This window comes from Myxocyprinus asiaticus, chromosome 23 (assembly GCF_019703515.2).
Source record: "Myxocyprinus asiaticus isolate MX2 ecotype Aquarium Trade chromosome 23, UBuf_Myxa_2, whole genome shotgun sequence".
NCBI lineage: Eukaryota > Metazoa > Chordata > Actinopteri > Cypriniformes > Catostomidae > Myxocyprinus > Myxocyprinus asiaticus.
In genome coordinates, this window is record NC_059366.1 from 39,059,088 (window position 1) to 39,080,097 (window position 21,010).

General features: G+C 35.5%; 1 protein-coding gene across 1 annotated transcript in view; it reads left to right on the forward strand.

The window, feature by feature from the left end:
• LOC127413725 (inactive heparanase-2-like) overlaps nucleotides 1-21,010 on the forward strand; it is a 111,260-nt gene that overhangs the window by 54,094 nt on the left and 36,156 nt on the right. Inside the window, exons 5-6 of the mRNA XM_051651102.1 lie at nucleotides 3,840-4,011; nucleotides 10,435-10,482. Coding sequence (XP_051507062.1) covers nucleotides 3,840-4,011; nucleotides 10,435-10,482 — 220 coding nt within the window. The remainder of the gene's footprint in view (nucleotides 1-3,839; nucleotides 4,012-10,434; nucleotides 10,483-21,010) is intronic.

Here is a 21,010-nt window from a genome sequence, read left to right on the forward strand (position 1 = left end):
ACCACAATACCAAAATAAAAAGTTTACAGCTCTTACAGTATATGCACAGTCAATACATCAAACTATGTTTATTTTATGTAAAAAACAACCTAATTGTCACCAAAGTACCACGATAACAGTTCACAGCTTATATTTGCACAGCCATCACATCTAAATGTGCAATCTTCCCATGCACGCAGCTACGTCTACTTATTAGGTGCAGATGCGGTTTTCATTTAAACAAACAGCAACTCAAACTTTTCAGGCATATAATATGTTTGTTTTCTGAAACAGACAGTCAAACTATCACAAAAGCACCATGATAACAGTTTAAAACACATATACTCACAGTGAAAACATGCTGATCGAGCGTTATTATCTGATGCACGCAGCCAAGTCTGTTTACGTTAGTGCTTATTACACACACGCACACACAATGTCTGAGTCAAACAGCGCATATAGGCAAACTGGACTGCTGATATTATTTGTTCATTTGTTTTTTACAGCTATAAAAACGAAATAAATAAAACAAATACAGTACAGCAGACATAACCCATTTGTTCACGTTTACTATATTATTTTATACAGTATTTTATTTGATTTTTTTATGACAAGAAATCAAAAATTATAATAACATTTATAAAATACTTGTCTACACTCTGCCCCCCTCTACCGGCTGTGCAGTGTCACGTGCAAAAATAACTCACTCCAGGGGAACTGAGGGGAATTTAGACCCTACTCATGAAAAAGTTAAACTCATTGTTTTTCTTAAGTGGGGGGAATAGATTTGTTATGAAAAATGTTCAAAATGGGCTCACATTGACTCATTTAGTCATAATAGCGATTAATTTGTTTATAAAATACTTGAGATGTAATAAAATGCCAAAGTAGTTATTTTGAGTAAGCATCATCTTAATTTGTTACCCAAAAAGCATCTTGCTGTCTCAAAATTATTTGCATTAGTTGACAAATTGTGCCCTAAAATTATTGCCCCGGTATCTACACAATATTACTTTAAACTCCTTAGGAGCCTTTTCCTCAAGTGTGGGGTAAAAGGCTGCCTCACCACCTTTTTTTTTTTTTTTACTGAATTTTAACCGAAACAATTTATTTTCACACAAATTATGTTGTTACATCAATAACAATAATAAAATTTTTTTACCTTGAAACATTTTGTGACAAGAAAAAAGCAAAATTATTTTAAGGGGTGCCTTTAGCCCAGTTGTACCCTATATTAGTCAAAGTCAAGGTCAGGTTTATTGGCATTTTTAACACACTACAGAGCAGTGGTTAAGACAGAAATATAGTTCCTTCAGGAAACACAGTGCAGACATATAACAACATTAGCAGGGAGTAAACGATAATAAATAGGACAATCTGTAAAAAGTTAGCAGTAGTGGAATGATACTATATACGGTAGGCTACAGTTGAAGTCAGAAGTTTACGTACACTTAGGTTGAAGTCATTAAAACTCATTTTTTAACCACTCCACAGATTTCATATTAGCAAACTATAGTTTTGGCAAGTCTACTTTGTGCATGACATGAGTAATTTTTCCAAAAATTATTTACACAATTCCAGTGGGTCAGAAGTTTACATACACTAAGTTAACTATGCCTTTAAGCAGCTTGGAAAATTCCAGAAAATTTACATTTATGCATTTGGCAGACACTTTTATCCATAGCGACTTACAGTGCCCTTAATACAGGGACAGTCCCCCTGGAGCAACCTGGAGTTAAGTGTCTTGCTCAAGGACACAGTGGTGATGGCTGTGGGGATTGAACCAACAACCTTCTGCTTACCAGTTCAGTGCTTTAGCCCACTATGCCACCACCACTCCGTTAAAATTATGTCAAGCCTTTAGACAAATAACCAATTAGCTTCTGATAGGAGGTGTACTGACTTGGAGGTGTACCTGTGGATATATTTTAAGGCCTACCTTCAAACTCAGTGCCTCTTTGCTAGACATCATGGGAAAATCAAAAGAAATCAGCCAAGACCTCAAAAAACAAAACAAAAAAAAAAACAAACAAAAAAAAAAAAAACATTTGGGGACCTCCACAAGTCTGGTTCATACTTGGGAGCAATTTCTAAATGCCTGAAGGTACCACATTCATCTGTACAAACAATAGTACACAAGTATAAACACCATGGGACCACGCAGCTATCATACCGCTCAGGAAGGAGACGCATTCTGTCTCCTAGAGATGGACGTAGTTTGGTGCGAAAAGTGCAAATCAATCCCAGAACAACAGCAAAGGACCTTGTGAAGATGCTGGAGGAAACAGGTAGATAAGTATCTATATCCACAGTAAAACGAGTCCTATATCGACATAACCTGAAAGGCTGCTCAGCAAGGAAGAAGTAACTACTCCAAAACTGCCATAAAAAAGCCAGACTACAGTTTGCAAGTACACATGAGAACAAAGATCTTACTATTTGAGGAAATGTCCTCTGGTTTGATGAAACAAAAATTTAACTGTTTGGCCATAATGACCATCATTATGTTTGGAGGAAAAAGGGTGAGGATTGCAAGCCTAAGAACACCATCCCAACCATGAAGCATGGGGGTGGCAGCATCATGTTGTGGGGGTGCTTTGCTGCAGGAGGGACTGGTGCACTTCACAAAATAGATGGCATCATGAGGAAGGAAAATGATGTGGATATATTGAAGCAACATCTCAAGACATCAGTCAGGAAGTTAAAGCTCAGTCGCAAATAGGTGTTCCAAATGGACCTCGAAAGTTGTGGCAAAATGGCTTAAGAACAACAAAGTCAAGGTATTGGAGTAACCATCACAAAGCCCTGACCTCAATCCGATAGAAAATATGTGGGCTGAACTGAAAAAGCATGTGCGAGCAAGGAGGCCCACAAACCTGACTCAGTTACACCAGTTCTGTCTGGAGGAATAGGCCAAAATTCCAGCAACTTATTGTGAGAAGCTTGCGGAAGGCTACCCAAAATGTTTGTCCCAAGTTAAACAATGGCAATGCTACCAAATACTAACACATTTTATGTAAACTTCTGACCCACATGGAATGTGATGAAAGAAATAAAAGCTGAAATAAATCATTATCTCTACTATTATTCTGACATTTCACATTCATAAAATAAAGTAGTGATCCTAACTAACCTAAGACAAGGAATGTTTTTTAGGATTAAATGTCAGGAATTGTGAAAAACTGAGTTTAAATGTATTTGGCTATGGTGTATGTAAACTTCTGACTTTAACTGTCTATACACAAAAAGTATAGTGAGCTGGGCTGTCGATTTAATGCATTAATTTAGTGTGATTTATTATATAAAAAATGTTTATAATGTTTAGAGAAAAATTAACTCAATTAATCATGCCCCCTGATGCGTATTTAAATTCTGCAATAAAAGTACAGATGTTCGTATCATACGAGCAATTGAAGCTTGAAGTACATCTATTTTTGCGAACCGAGTGAAGGTGACGGCACGCTTCAACAAGCACAAGCAGCGCAGCCACAGAATAAGAACTGCTCTCTTTAGAGGATGCACAACAGGTGGACAAATCACAACAAAATACAGGAATCTTGAGATGGGATTTTCAAAGTTTTCACTACTTTTGACTTGACACAGTGTCCTAAAAATGTGGCATTTTAGAAGTAGCAAAATTTAGTTTAAAATAGTATTGAATGGACTATAGCATGCATACCTAAGAACATGTCAACATCCCAAAAGTATTTCATGTCAACAAAAGTCAAAACTCAAGGAAAGTTTGCATATTCATTTGTCATTTGTTGCCAGCTCACTTTACAAGGTCTAAAATGAATGAATCTCTCATTCGTAACTAAAAAAACCACAGTCTCATCTCTCATTTCTTAATTCTTTCACAGAGCCAAACAGTTACCGCACAATGGCTTCTGGATCAGTCAACAGCTCTAGATTGGCTCAGGATTACACTCTTCTGAGGACGTTACTGCAGTCGGTGCGTTTCTATAGCCGAGCAAACCTCTACGGACCCAACGTCGGCCGTCCTCGTAAAAATGCAATCCTGTTACTAGACGGGTGAGTAACTCTGTTTTATTGTAAAAGTTTAAATATATTAGAGCAGGGGTTGGCAACCTCTTTGACATAAAGTGCAATTTAAAGGATTAGTTCACCCTAAAATTAAAATTCTATCATCATTTACTTACCTTCATGCCATTCCAGATGTGTATGACTTTCTGTCTTCTGCAGAACACAAATGAAGATTTTTAGAAGAATATCTCAGCTCTGTAGGTCCATACAACACAAGTGAATGGGTTCCAAAATATTGAAGCTCCAAAAAACACATCTAGCCATCATAAAAGTAATCCATACAACTCCAGTGGATTAATTAATGTCTTCTGAAGCAAAACGCTAGGTGTGTGTGTAAAAAAATAGATCAATATTTTAAACTTTTTTACTATAAATCTTTGCTTCCAGCCAGCTGTGTTATGTGCGTTCATGAGAGGGTCGTGTTCAAGCTGCCTCTCGTGTGATGGAAGTGCGTTGTCATGTCGATATCGTCGGTTCTCTAGGCTGGCCTGAAATTGGCAGAGGAAAAATGTTCACTGCCCAATATTTTGAGTGACTCAATGAGTGTTTTGATATCCCAGTGAACAGCGAGCAGCCATAGCTTCAGTCACTCAGGTTCATTGATAGGAAATCTGTGAAAAGTTAGTCTTTCCCCTTACGATGATACCAGTGGACATAATCTAATGTTTTCAGTAGGTTGAGGCATCCAGGATAAGCACACACAAGCACCATTTTGAAAAAGAAACGGATAGAAATTCAAATCTATAGCAAAACCAATTCAGCTTCTGCATAACATTCCTCCTCCTCTGTTGTAAACAACACTGCACTTCCTTATTTTTTGTATTTCACGCGTCAATTCTCACCTGAACTTGCCAATGCGCTTATGTCACATGAGAGTCAGCGTAACCTCGACCCTAGTGAACGTGCATACTATAACTTGCCGGAAGCGAAGATGTATAGTTAAAGTTTTAAATATTTATCTTTTTCTTACACACACCTAGTTTTAATTGACATTAATGAATCCACTGGAGTCTAATGGATTACTTTTATGATGGCTATATGTGCTTTTTGTAGCTTCAAAATTGTGGTACCCATTTACTTGCACTGTATGGACCTACAGAGCTGAAATATTCTTCCAAAAATCTTCGTTTGTGTTCTGCAGAAGAAAGAAAGTCATACACATCTGGGATGGCATGAGGGTGAGTAAATGATAAGAGAAATTTCATTTTTTGGTGAACTACTCCTTTAAAATGTTCTTGTTAGAAGCCGCATCTGTGCCAGGACACGTAGATCGCTTGGTTTCTATTTGTGTAGTGGGTAGCCCTGTTTCACTATGAAAACTCGTTTGTCCGAAATCCTTCTCTACATAACTGTATATTAAACATCAAATATCTTCAGATTTACTAAAATACACACTGTTTTAAGAGTATAGCCACAAAACATAACCATTATACATGTTAACATGTTTTAGTGTGATAAAATTGCTCACAGCGTTTTCTGGTGTTGTCGTCAGAGCAATGTTGGATATAACGTACCCTGATAAGGTTAGTAAGTGAATTTATCACACTAAAATCATGTTAACATGTCTATAATGTTTACACATTGTTGCTATACTTTTGAAACAATGTGTATTTTAACGTTTATGGACTCGCCCCTTTCACTTCCATTGTAAGTGCCTCACAGTAACTGTGATTTTTGCTTTATATATATATATATATATATTGTATCATTTTTTGTGGTAATCAACATTATGCCACAAATGCTGTCGATTGAGCTTAACTTGTATTGAACCTGGAACATCAAATATTTTCTGATTAGATCTGTGATTATGTCGCAATGTGTAGCATTTTCACTGTTAGTGTGGACATAAAAATTAGTTGTCTCTTGTCGCTTAGCACCTGCGTAGAAAACAGTGTGAAAAGAGCGTTTTCTGATTTGTGTTACATTTTCCTGGCTCTTCGCCGGGAGAGATCTCCTTTAAGAAAGAGAGATTGTTTAAGAAAGCATGGTACTGATGTCTGTCTGCCTAGAGGAGTACATGAGGTGTGTTTATGTTAGTCCAGGGACCTGTAGCACCATTGAAATGCACTGTCAGATAAATAAAGTGTCACTCTATTAATGGCGTGACAGAGCAATGTTCCACCTGCATGCTGCCTGTTCCTCTCTCTTTCCTGGAAGAGCACAGATAGAGCAGAGGCTTTAATACTGTGGCTCTCAATTTGTCCTTGAAGTTACTGAAAATATGCGACCCTACTAGAAAAACACAAGAGGGATTCAGCTTTTGTTATTGCTGGAATTTCAGAATGACTCACATTAGGTATGGGAATCCTTAGGAATTTAACAGTTTTGATTTTGATTCCGGTTGTCAACCATTTCTGACCCAGACTCTCAGCCAACCCAGGAACCCCCTAATATAAATATGCTATTTTCTTAGTAATACTGTACATCTTCTGTAGTAACATTATCAAACATTATTACATCATGCTAGTATTGCCATAGTTTCTCTGTTAATTACCTTACTTCCTTTGAAATGTCCTGGATTTATTTATTGTCTGACAGAGAGATTTATATTAGGGTACAATGGAGCTACAGGCTCCGCAGGGTAAAAGGCTCTTTTGATTTTCTCCCAAAACACTAAATAGCAACAAAAACTACCACAGCACTTTCCTAAACACCTGTTTGTCACTATGCACTGGAAAATGTTCCTGTTCCATGAGATCTTTGCGTGTGCTGTCTATAGGCTGATTTTGAGGCAATTTGATAAAAATTTTATCATTTTTTTTTTTAAATTATGCAAAGTTATGTAGCTAATGAAAATCCCTGAAATTAACACACTTCTTTTGAGACAAAATACTTATTTATTATTTTCAGTTTTGTTTAAGGTCATTCAATTAAAAAAGGATAGAATTTGGGGTAAACAGTCCCCCTGTTGTAGTGTAAAGGCCCCTATTAAACACACTGTTTTCTTAAGAGGGGGAATAGATTTCCTATGAAAAATGTTCAAAGAGGGCTCACATTGACTCATCTAATCATAATAGAGATTAGTTTGTTTATAGAATTCTTTAGATGTAATAAAAGGCCAAATGTGTTTGAAATTAACAGGAAATTGTTGACTTTTTTTCTGAAGTAATTATTTTGAGTAAGCATCATCTTAATTTGTTACTCAAAAAATCATCTTGCTGTTTATTTGCATTAGCTGACAGATTGTGCCCTATCACTATTGCCCCAGTGTCGACAAAATATCAATTTAAACTCCCTGGGGGCCTTTTTAACCCAAGTGAGGGAGCCTTTTACCCCAAATGTGGGGTAAAAGTCTCTCTCACCTTTTTAAAAAAACGAAATTTTACTCTAAACAACCTTTCGTTATTATTTCTTTTCACACAAATTACAGTATGTTGCTATATCAATATTCAATAAAAATATAGTATATATTTTTTTACCTTGATATATTTTGGGACCAGAAAAAAGCTTCCTTAAAGGGTGCCATGAGCACCGTTGGATCCTATTAATGATGGTTTTACAATCTATAGAAGTAACCAAATCAACATAAGGTGATATGAGAGGTTTCTTTCAAACATACGTTTTAAATAATGCTATAGAACATTTATAGGATTTCAACAAAGGAATTAGAACGCAACTGGCCTGGGAACACTTCCGGTATCATTACAGGATCCTTTAAATAAGGCTCTGAGTTAATATATTCTCTTAAAGAACAACAAACGTTTACCTGAAGTGACTTATCCAGATGTGTTGTTGATACTGAGCGTTTACACGAGAGAGGTGATGAAATTGCATCATAATTTAGATGCTCACAATTATTTCTTCAGCAGAGAGCTTCATTCTTTGTAATGGGAACGATCTATATTCAGTTTGTCTTTCAAACTTACAAACAGTTGGCAGAAATGTTGGTCACCTACCAGAGGTAAGGTGTGTGCTTCCACAAATGGGGAAAATTTATCAGCTAATGCCGATAATTAAAAAATTCAGAATATCGGCCGTTTTATCGGCCTCTGCGATATTGTCACCAAGACAAATTCCTTGTATGTGTAAGCATACTTGGCAATAAAGCTGATTCTGATTCTGATATCGGTCGACCACTAGTAATGTTAATCATATTAAAGTCATTATGAATGAAGCGTCTCCCGCTGTTGTTTTGAATGAGTTTGACAACTAGCAGGAAATGTTAAACAGGCAAAGGCGTAATTTCCTTAAACTGACGAATAATCCTTGGAATGGTCTATAGAACAAATTAACCACATTTAGAAATACATTTAGAAATATATACTTTTATATAATATTTAAGAAATGTCTATATGTGTCATTTATCAAGTGGATAATACCTTCATGGACCCCATTCCTGTAAAGGAACATGAAAGGAAGACTTTAAAATGTATATATGTTAACATGATTTTAGAGTGATAAAATCAGGGATTAACCTGTGTTACGCCATTTACCAGATTACAGGGTTTTCCGGCGTTAGTTGTAATATTGAATATAATTTTACACAGATAAGTTTAGCAAGTGCATTTATCACATTGATCATCATTATGATGATGATTATCATTACCAACATTATTTTGTTAACACATATAATGTTTAAGTCTTGTGGCTATACTTTTGAAACAGTGTGAATTAATGTTTATGGCCCCACTTCCATTGTGTTAGGACCTTACTATAAGCGCAATTTATTTATTTGTTTAATAAATGAGGGTTGGAATTGTTTATTATTAATTTTATTACTAATAAATTCTTTTTTATATATTTTTTAGTAAATATAATTGTTTGTAATAATTAACATAATGCCACAAATGCTGTTGATTCATCTTAATTTATATTGAATCAAGAACATTTCTAAAATGTTTCTATATTAACGATTCTAATAGTACTTGTGAGAAAGATCTAAAATGGAACTGAATTTAATGAAAATCAGTCAGTCCCAGAAATGTTTTTACAAAATGGAACTGGTTCCGATTAAGAACCAGTTCTTGACACTCAACTCACAAGTAAATAACAGCAAATCCTATGACTGAATGTATGGCAAAACTTCATTTCAAAATGATAAAAGTGTCTAATAAGTGGCTTAAAAAGAGTGATTAAGTAAAACTACCAACCTTATGCATGTACACATGTATATATTTACGACAGGAGCTCATTAAAGTGCTTTTAACTTTGTCAACATTCGTGAGCTTAGTATGAAGGCCACGTTTTTCTAATTTTGAATTTGTTGTAATGTAGTGAGTTGTAATTATTTTAACTTGCCAAATTATGTTTTTGAAAAGCATGCAAAACACCATCTGACAAAAATAGGCTACCTCTGGATTTTATTTGTGAATATTCATTTAACATTCTTTGTGCTTTTGTGGAGTTCATCAAAGCCTTATTTTATGGGATAATGGGTTTTGTAAGCAGTTACTTATTGGTTGTAGTTCCAGTGTGACAGAGCCAGACACATCTGTGACCAGAGCTTTCACATTCTGGCAACCAGCAGCTTACAGTAGTCCCACCCCTTTAATTCGCTATGTAAATAAGTACCATAGACTTCTATTATTTAAAAAAAAAAAAAAAAAAAAAAAACTAGACTAACCCTAATAGAAAACATTGAGCTTTTTTGTTACGTTTTTAAAAAGCAGTGTTTGCATTATGAATCGATTTTCCAAATGTACTCAAGGACGTCCTGAAATGTCCTCAAACTATATTTTAAGGTGGAAAACCTGGGCAAAAGGAGACTTACAATTTCTTACAATATCTACCATATTTTTGGCATCAGGTTCTCTGCTCTGTATGATTTGTAGTGTGTAGTTTTGGTGTGCCATTCCACTTTCCATTAAAGACTTTCAAGTGTTTTCCTGCAGGGTTTTGAGTAGTAATAACTTTGGCAGGCTAAAATGAAACTTGGTATTGCAACCACAAGTCCTCTGTCGAAGGTCTTCTTCAGAAAGAGACGCCACCCCTTGCTGCTACCAGTCTCAGTTCAGATGGAAATGATAAATGCAGTTTCAGCTCAACGGACAGAGAGAGACAGGGGAAAGGGGAATTGTAAGAGTTTCGGAGAAAAAAAGGGTGGTCGCAGTTTTTCTATGATGAACTTTTCTTTGCCTTTTTAGGAATAAGCGTTTAGACTGTAAACTCTCTTTAGACAAAATTTCACTCCTTAAAAAGTAGTGCTGTTCCCTATCTGATTGTGATTACACAGGACCCTGGTTAAACTGTCCTCTCTGTGCCAATTTACACACAGCCTGATAGTTCAGTGTCACTAGCGAAATAAACAGACACCTCTTGTTAACACTGTGGTCGTGTTGTTGGCTGCACTGCTGGCTGAGAGTTGTTTACGGTGATGGAGCTGTCTGAAATAGCTGCAGTAAATAATTTGTTTTTGCAAAGCAATGTCCTCCCCAACAACTTAACAACAGTACATTTTTCTTTTCTTCACAGGTTCATAAAAAACGGTGGTTCTGTGGTTGATGCAGTAACGTGGCAACAGTAGGTATTTTACCTTTTTACATTATAACCTTTCATTATTCCCCATTGTTTATGGAAACTTTGACATCATCTCTCTGAAGAATTAAGTAAACATTTTTGTGGTATGGAGTTAAGTAACTATTTCAAAACAGAATGTTAAAAGTCAACATGAGATAGCATTCGAAACCCATTTTACTTCTGTAATCTGAGTTGCGCTTTACAATAAAGTTTCATTCGTTAACATTAGTTAATACATTAGATATCATTAACTAACAATGAACAATACATTTTTACAGCATTTTTTAAATCTTTGTTAATGTTAGTTAATAAAAATCCAATTGTTCATTGTTAGTTCATGTTATAGTGCATTAACTAATGTCAACATATACAACTTTTCATTTTAAAAATGTATTATTATATGCTTTAATTACATTAACCAAGATTAATAAATAAATGTTGTAAAAGTATTGTTCATTGTTAGTTCATGTTTACTAATGTTGTTAACTGATGTTTACAACTGGAACCTAACTGTAAAGTGTTATCGTAATCTGTCATACTTCTGAGTGAAACAGGACATTCAAAGAGAAAAAATACAGGGCAGGGCTTGATTTGATCCATCAGGAATTGATTGGACCGTGAAAATTGGTCGTAATACATGAATGGTAATACCAGAAGGAAAGTCATTTCAGAGGCTGAGCAAGTTATTACATTTTCGTAAAGGATTATGAAGACAAACATTTTGTCTTTTGGAATGATGTGCACTAATGGATCATACACAATAAGACCAGCAACATACATTAATAATAGTTTCAATAAATAAGTGTTGATTTCATGTTGATTTTAATGCCAAAATCCTCTTGGTCATAGTTGATGGACAATTACATTTTGATAAACTGAATCAGTAAATTAAATAATCTAATTTGTTATGCAGAATAGTTTTTAATATTGATAGACTGATATATTGGCCAGGCCAATTAATTGTTTGATATTTGTCCATTTCAAGATTTTTGGCAATGGGCGATAAGTGTGAAGTGCTAGTTAACCCAGGTGTCATTTCCAAAATCGACAGCCTTGTCAATGGATTATACATATTTTCCGATATTTTTTGTAAATGTTCCAAAACATTTTGAGGGAATTTAGAGTATATATTGTGTAAAGTATTAAATTTGTATTTTACCATTCAACTATTTTGTGTACATCTCATTTGCTATAATAAATGGTATTCTATATCATATACAGCATTTGCTTTATACTGGCCATCAGCAACCTTGCTCTCTAGATATCATCATGGGCCATTGAAAAATCATATTGGTCAACCACCGATATGATTAGTTTTTACATCACATAAAGTCATCCCCCCTTAAACATAATCCAAGAACCATTGGAAATTAGACCTTTTGTCCGCCTTTCTGTTCTGTTGTTTATCAAACTTAATGTCTGCTTTCCCCCATGTCTGCCTTAATTTCTAACACCTGTAAGGTGGGATAATACGCTGGAAGGTAAATTTACACTCCCAGCAAACACATGCAGACCTCTAATTTGAGCCTTTTCCTCTAATCTAGTAGTTAAGCACCGTTACTGAAAAGCATTGTAAAAGATGTCAACAGCTGGTTTAATTATATAGTACTTTTTTCTTTGAATTAAAACAATCAACATTTTTTCCACACCATCAGCCAAAACATTTGTATTATACATCTATTCATCCTGTGAACTTCTGCCAGAAATGTATGAGTGCTTCATAATTATGAGAGTTGATGGCTACGTTTAAATTAAATATGACTAGCGCGCTCACTGGATACTGCACAGTAAACACTGAATAAATGTTTTTAAGTACATTATCCAACAATGAATATTTCTAGGAAATAAAATGACAGTTTGTTTCAATTTTGTATAATATATATATATATATATATATATATATATATATATATATATATATATATATATTATAGGGAAAAGTTTGACCATTTCATTGGTCAAAAAAGAGATGTTAAAAACATGGATGTAATTATCTCCGGTTCATTCTTTACAGTGGAAACAGAAGGTCAAGTCATACGCATTGCAGTGTGCAATTTGGAACACTGCACATTTTAACAACTGTAATAGGAATGCGTAAAATTTGCATACTGTCAATACTATATACTACATACAATATACTACAAGTATAGTAAGAATAGTGTTATGATGCTATTCAAACATAGCATCGGTTGTTTACTGCGTATTTTGGAAAATTCACATATTGTACAGAGTATACACACTGCGTAATGAAAACATAGCATGGTAGTATGCTATTCCGAACATCTGCAATGAGTTTCAATAAGTGAGATCAGTTACCAGCTACCTGTGAGGCAGAAGGTAAAGACTCTTTTAGGGGATTAGAGCAGTATAGTTACAATCTCTAAACCACCTCTTCTGTCAAAACCCTAAAACCTATTAATTTATTATGAGGTGAGGGCTAAGTTTCTGACTTTGAGAGGGTATTTTGCTGTTGTGTTTGTCCATTGGAGGGTGAAATGGGTTTGATTAGAAGTGTATTGAAGTGTTGCATGTAAAGTATGTTTCGAGCAAAAGGGACGTGGAACCTCTGGTTTAATTCTCGTCTGTCTTTTAGTGTGATAGTCCTGTTTTGTTTTATTTTGAAGTTCTTGTTTCATGTTCTCCTCATGTCTTTCTTACATAGGTCCTAGGTTGGGTGTTCTGTTTTATCACAAGTATTTAAATGGACTCCAGCTAAACTAAGTTTCAAGACACTATTAAACCAGAAACTCACTTAAAGAAACAAATAACCAAGGAGTTCTAGTATACCTGAGTGCTGACACATCCCACAATACTGCTTAAAATATCCTACAATCCTGCGTGTGATTTGGCAGTTTGTGAAAATAATTGTGAATGAAACATTTAAATTAATTAACAATTTTCTGTTCAACATATGATTTAATTTCTACAGAGAATTCAGCATTTTAGGCATTGGTTATGTACTGTTTTAAAGGAATGTTCCGGTTTCACTATAAGTTAAGTTTAATCTACAGCATTTGTGGTATAATGTTGATTACCACAAAAATAAAATTTGACTCGTTCCTCCTTTAAAAAAAGCAAAAATTCTGGGTTCCATTGAGGCACTTCCAATGGAAGCTAATGGGGCCAATTTTTGGAGGGTTTAAACACAGAAATGTGAAGCTTATAATTTTTAAAAGCACTTGCATTACAATTATTGCAGGTGCTTCATCAGTGGTTCTTTACATCGGAATGAATTTCGATATTACATGTAAACATTTTACAATAGCGTATGTCGCAATAACATGACAAAAATGCATAAAACAAATATTGCATAAATTTAACATGTTTAAACATTGACCTTGTATGTGAAATTCAAGCATATCATTTGAAAGACACAAGCAATTAACACATTTTCTCTCTAGTGAAATTAAATTTAAAGTATGTTTTTTAGCTAAATAAATCCATTTTGACCAGTTAAACATTTATTGTAAAACTCTTAATCCACCGGCTCTTAGTACTCAAGTTACTCAAAAGGCACATACTGCATTCAATACAACACAATGAAACTTAACTCGCAGTTCACATGCATAAAATGGTTATTCTCACCGAATATGTAGGCTAAGTTTAGGATCACATATTACACTCAACAGACATTTGAAACTCACTTTTATTAAAATTACACATTTATCTTCACCACTTATTGCATATTGCGGCATGGCGTGCTAATTGCTGCACATGCATGCTAACCATGTGCTTAGATACACTGAACACATAAAACTCTCTTAATAACACATTAACCAACATTAAAACGCTCATAACCCATCAATATTATGTTAAATCATCTCTATACTCATTAGGGAAATGTGTGTCTGCTGTGTGTTTTGTTGTTAATACCTGAAAAAGGAGAATGAGAGAAGGAACACATGGATGTGGTGCTTCATCAATGGTTCTTTAACTAAAGCAAGAACAAACTAAAAGACCAGTCCAAAAAGATCCCCTAAACCCTTACATAAATGTTTATTGTGGGTTTGGATAAAATTGTTACAATGTTGCATTTTCTTCATGGTCCTGTTGGCTTTCACAAGATTATATTTTCAAATGGACCAAACCTGTAAAATTGCCTTTGTGGTTATTTTTTATCAGTCATTAGTTGCTTTTGCAGTATTTGCTTTTGCAGTATTTCTGCATTGAAAAGTACCTGTTCTCACGTCATGGAGCTCTCTCTCTCTCTCTCTCTCTCTCCCTTTCATGCATACACACAAACACAGACACACTTGCACACACACATACACAGAATGAGTGAAACCACCTTTTTATCTGTTAAAAAGTTGCTGACACCATCCTACCTGTGTCTGTTCTGCCGCTATCTAAAAGAAAGAAGCGATCGTGAAAATCTACTTATATCTATAGCCAGCAAAAGCCATGTCCGCATTTTGATGAAGTACAGTGACGAGCTGACCTACAGATATGTTCTGTCCAGGTGGTCTCAGACCGATTGTTTTGGTGCAGATCCGAGAGCAATTGTCATGTTCATATATGCCTTTATTAATCGAACCAAGGGAGAAAAGGCACGAGGTTCCGAAACAAATGCTCCAAATGAGCTAGGTGTGAAAACGCCCCTAGGATGTGATTCATGGAGTAAATTTACCTTGCGAAGAGTTTGATTGGGTATTTATACCCATCGAGGCTTGCCATAGAACACATATGCCTATATGCAGATTTCAGTGAGTAAAGAAATTACGTTCAATAAAAACAGTTCAGAAGAATTACACTTCTAAGGAGCCGCAACTTCCCATTTTGACGCATTAGACGAGGAAATGGTGTACTGCCAGGTCATTTGTTTGATAAAGGAAGTTGTTATCAGGGTTAACAGAGGAGCTTCCTCCAGTTTATTTTCACTGATCAGTCTGACACAGCTCTCCCTAGTGGTGACTCTTGACTGTGCATTGCATGGAATACAGTCTTTTAGATGGAATTTGGCTGGAAGCATGGACAGCTGGCTGTATCTATGGCTGATGCTTGGCTCTTCAGGTGTCAGCTGGAGGTGAAGCTCCAAGCTTGTCTGGAGACAAGATTCTGCTGTGCACTCTGTGACCACAGCACCGAGCTCAAGTCCAACCCGAGCAATCACTGCCGACTGCTGGAGACAAACAAACCAGAGACTTGCAGGTCAGCAAGAGGTTTTCCTGTGTGATATCATGAGAAATCACAGATGCTGCATTCAGAGAGCTTCAGCAAAATATGCAGGGCGGTTTTTATACAGTGCTTGCAAGGCAGAACTATGTTGATATTCCTCAAACATTCTGGTTACGGATATTTTTTTTTTTTTTAAACCCCTAACCCCAAACATTAAACGTCTGCAATTAATTCTGCCCAAACTACTTAACATACAGACTCCATTCAAACTTTTGTATTGTAGATAATTTCAGTCTTAGGACTGTCATCTATTTTATGTCAAATTTATACTTTTAAGAAATTTAATATTACCCTGCTGAAAAAAAGGAGAGTGATTTAAAAGGTCTCCCAGCCTCGTCAGTTGGCTGGCTTTGTTTAGATGGGTTTTGGGAATGGGGAGACCAGTTAAGACCAGCTTTAACCAGCTAAAGCCGGTGCCACACTATCAGACTCCAAACAATTACGATTTTGGCAGAGGGTGTCACACAAGTGGACTATTTTGCTGAGATCACACTCTCTTCAGCCGAGGTATGACGAACCTGACGATACAAAATGGTGGAGGGGTGACAAACATACCAACCCACCGCAACTCTCTTTCTCTGATACCCTGTCATGTGGAACTCACCTAAATAACAATAGGTGTATCACGTGAGCATAAACAATTACAATAGAGTGATTTAGGACATTTTCAAACCTGTAAAATTGCCTTTGTGTTTAATTTATCAGTCATTATTTGCTTTTTGCGGTATTTGCTTTTGCAATATTTCTTCATTGAAAAGACTCTCTCCTTCTCACACATACACACAAACACACACACACTTGCACACACACATACACAGAACGAGTGAAACCACTTTTTTATCTGTTAAAAAGTTGCTGACACCATCCTACCTGTGTCTGTTCTGCTGCTATATAAAAGAAAGAAGCGATCGTAAAGATCTACCTACAGTATATCTATAGCCGGCAAAAGGCCATGTCCGCATTCTGATGATGAAGTACAGTGACGAGCTGACCTACAGATTTGTTCTCTGTCCAGGTGGTCTCAGACCGATTGTTTTGGTGCAGATCCGAGTGCAGTTGTCGTGTTCATATATGCTTTATGAATCAAACCAAGGGAGAAAAGGCACGAGGTTCCGAAACAAATGCTCCAAATGAGCCAGATGTGAAAACGCCCCTAGGATGTGATTCATGGAGTAACTTTACGTTGCGAAGAGTTTGATTGGGTATTTATCTCCATCGAGGCTTGCCATAGAACGCGTATGTCCATATGCAGCTTTCAGTGAGTAAAGTTATTACATTCAATAAAAACAGACTGTTGTGGCTCCCCTTTCTGATGTTATTTAAGTGTAGGAAAGAAAGGCAGGAAAAACGCTTGGTGACAGAATCACTATGGATTACAATCAGCGTTTGTGATGATATGCAGCTGAGTGCGATGAAAATGTTTAGATCAGCTTCAAGTCTTGTCAGTTTTTCAGTAAAAGAAGAAGCTCATTGGTCACTTGAGGAGAAAACAAGACATTGTTTTTTTTTTTTTTGAAGCCATGAACTCAGCAGGGAGTCCCGACGGTCAAGTGATAAACGACCTCCCGCTGGCAGACGCTATATGCACTTCATGTCCCTCTGCCTAGCCAGTGATTATGTTAATGAAGCTCACACCTGAAAATCACTGGACAAATTGGCTAGTGTGGCGCTGGCTTAATGCTGAATTCCGATTGGTCCTCTTTCAATCTCTTTGCATACTGAATTGTGATGGGTCTTTCCTGCATTTATTTAACCATTTATAAGTTAATTAGAGTATATTTTTGTGTGCAGATGAGAGAAAAAATGTACCATTTAACAATATTCTTTTATTTCACTGCAAGCACTGACATTTCCTTTTGGAAATGCAAGTCAAATTTTATTTTTCTTGTTGAGTCTTTTTTATTTTAGAGCTTGACTTGCTCAACACTCCATTGTGCAATGTGGCAAACCTTGCAGGAATTAATATTTAACAATCAAAAACAACCTCATTAATGAATAGCCTTTCTTTTATCTCTAAGCCCAATGACGGCTGGATGTGATTTCAATGACTTTAATTAGTTCCATGCTGAGCGGCTTTGTATTATTTCAGTAATGAGCAACTCAAAGTGTTTTATCAAGTGCATGCAATAGCTGCGGTCATTAAAAGTTATAAGGGCATAAACAAGTTTGCATTTCCCCCTCAATTAGGCAGCCCCCCTGCATGTACAGAGAGAGGGTGGGCCGAGCAGACTCATTAATCCAGAGGTCAACCCTAATTAAAGGAAACGGAAGTAAGAAAGCGTGTCAGAGAGGAGAATTTAAACAAAAACACCACCCACTCAGTCAAACTCAAGCCATATGTTCTCACACGCTCTGACGCATAATTATCATTTTACAACAAAGGAGGAATCTAGGAATAATATCCCTCACAACCTCTGTGAAAAGCTCATGTGGCATTTAAAAGTTAGATGGTAGAATTATGCCTCTTAAATTTCTGTTTACATTATGTAAAATAGCTTATGTTTAAACATTGTGTAGCAGTTAAAACAAGTAATTTTTCCATTTTTATTTTTTGTGTGAACTTTTCCGTTAAGTTGCAAGTTATGTCATATATGTACAATATGGCAAAATGATAATATATCATACAACTTGGCTCGTATGAAAAGGTATGACTTTTTGACCAATAAATCAACAAACAGAATATCAAATCGATGCAATACAGGCATCAGATTTTAGCTAGCCCCCTATCTAACACTTTATTTTAAGAAAGGAAAATATTTAATTTGTGAACAAATTACATATTTATTAATTCAACACAAATGACTGATGTACAATATGTCAATAACTTGTACGCTTCCCTCATCTAGTTCCAAACTCCAATGGTTTCCTTCTTCTGTGGTAAGAAAACAAATGTTACTGTACCTTCCTATTAAAAGCATGGTTCGGTTTAGGGTTTGGGAAAGGGTTTACATGTTATGGTTAGGTTTAGGTTTGAGTTAGGGGTTAAACTTAGGAAAAACCCTAAGAATACTCATTCAAAATCCAGATGTTTCTCTTTCTCCTCGGTTGAACAGGCAAGATGTAAGAAAAAAAAAAAAAAAGACCACTTGCGTTTGTCCCAGCCAAATTCCTTTTTCAATAGGAAATACATAAAACTTTTATTTCATGGGTTTTTTCATATCTCATTTGTTTCTCCTAGACAGCAATTAGATTAACCCTTAAATGTGGGTGTATTTATATGTATAGTACTACAATTTGTATGAAAATGACACTCATTTGTCTTTTAATATATAAATAAATAAATATCCTGTGATAGTAAACTTAAATACTGTAGATATGAAATAATCATAAAAATATGATTTATAGAAGTGGAAAAAATAACTGCAAAACTATTACATACCACGGCCGGGGTCACTAAAAACGCCTCGGTTACGAACGTAGCCTTGATTCCCTGAGAGGGAATGAGATGTTGCGTAATTATGCAAATGGGTCTACGTCAGTAAGTTGCGTGGTCTGAAGCATGTATATAATCACGCCAGTTCATTGGCTGATGGCGCTGAAGCGACACCCATAGGGACTGCATCACGGAATCCATATAGGCAGATGCTTGGCACCATTTCGCCATATTTTCTGCAAGAGGCACGAACCTATGCAGTAACTAGAGAGTATGGCTAGCTACGCAACGTCTCGTTCCCTCGCAGGGAATAAAGGTTACGTTCATAACAGAGACGTTCCCTTTTGATGAAACATCAACATTGTGAAATTACTAGGGGTGTGCAGTGGAGCCATTATCTGTATTTGTTTCTGTATCTGTTCATATGACAAAATTATCTGTATCTGTCTCTGTATTCAGATAGAACCAGGTGTGGGCAGGGCTTAAACTGGAAGTGCGTCAAAACTAAATGAAACGCCCATTTTTAAGTGTTACTCTTGCATTTATAGTTTCTGTTAATAAAAAATGCCTTGTATATTCCTTTTCATAATAATAGCCTAATAATAATAATAATAATAATTATTATTATTATTATTATTAGTAGTAGTAGTAGTAGAAGTAGTAGTAGTAGTAGTAGTTTTATTTTTATACAGTTATTATTTAAAAAAATAAATAGAATAAAATAAATGTATTAAATTGAATTAATAAAATATTTTATTTTATTCTTTTTTTTTTCTTACCAGATGAAGCTGAATTTGTAGGCTACATTAACTGTGGAATATGTTTTCTCCTGGTATTTCAGATATTAATATATTCATGAAACAGAATTTTCGTTTTTTTCTGTGCATGTATAACAACATTATTCTGGAGGCAAGGGGTATCAAGCATGCATTTTTGCAGTGAATAATAAATACAAATTCAAATATTAAAATAATTTAAAATAAAATCAATATAGCCTACAAACAGGTGAAAGTCCCATAAGTCTATCAGGGAATTATATGATAGGACACCATTATTTAGTTAAATAATAATAATAATAATAATAATAATAATAATAATTTTTAATTTATAAAGAGCTTTACCAGAGTTCAAGAACACTTAACATTTTAAAATTTAACACAGTTTAAAGAAGAAGAAGAAGAAGATTGAGCATGTTTCAGTTTCTTCGTTTTACATAAGGAGGAATATTCCTAATAGATGAATACTCTGTGGAGCACTTAAACCTTTTTGGAGCATTTAAACTTTTTTTTTTTGGAATAAAGTCTTAACCAGTTAAATACCTTAATTGTTGATGTGAATATAAATCACTTCAGGTCAGGAATTTAACATCATGCTCAGGTTTAAGCTATAAACAAATACATGAGAATCATGTGTGAAACATTAATGTTACACTTGACAATCTCCAGACATGCACAATTAACAGAGACTGCAAACTGAGTTATGACCGCACCCATCCGATCTGAAATCACACCATGTGCATTTTCATTCATAAGGTTTACACTTTAGAAATATTGGTTGCCCAGATTCATAAATTTTTTGTCATTTTGGATATGCTTATTTAAAATGTATGCTTTATCCTTGTGCTTTTTGGATAATCAGTCATACAAATATTTTTTATATTATTCAGATGAATCTGTTATTGATTTTGAAGTCATTATTTGTGCCTTTCCGAATAAGGTATTCGGCTTCGGGCACATCCCTAGTAATTACGCAAATGGGACGAGATACAATCACGCCATGCGAACAGTAGCTGCCAACTCTCTAAGCCCATGTGGCAAGCATGGAAATCTCAAGAAAGAACAGAAAGAACTTGGGAAGCAGGAGTCAAACTCTTGTCCAAATTATAAAACCTAACAAAATAATGCGGAGAGGACCTCCTGCCGCCATACAAATGTCTTCCAAAGGCACAAATCTAGCCAATGCCCAAGGGGATGCCATACTCCT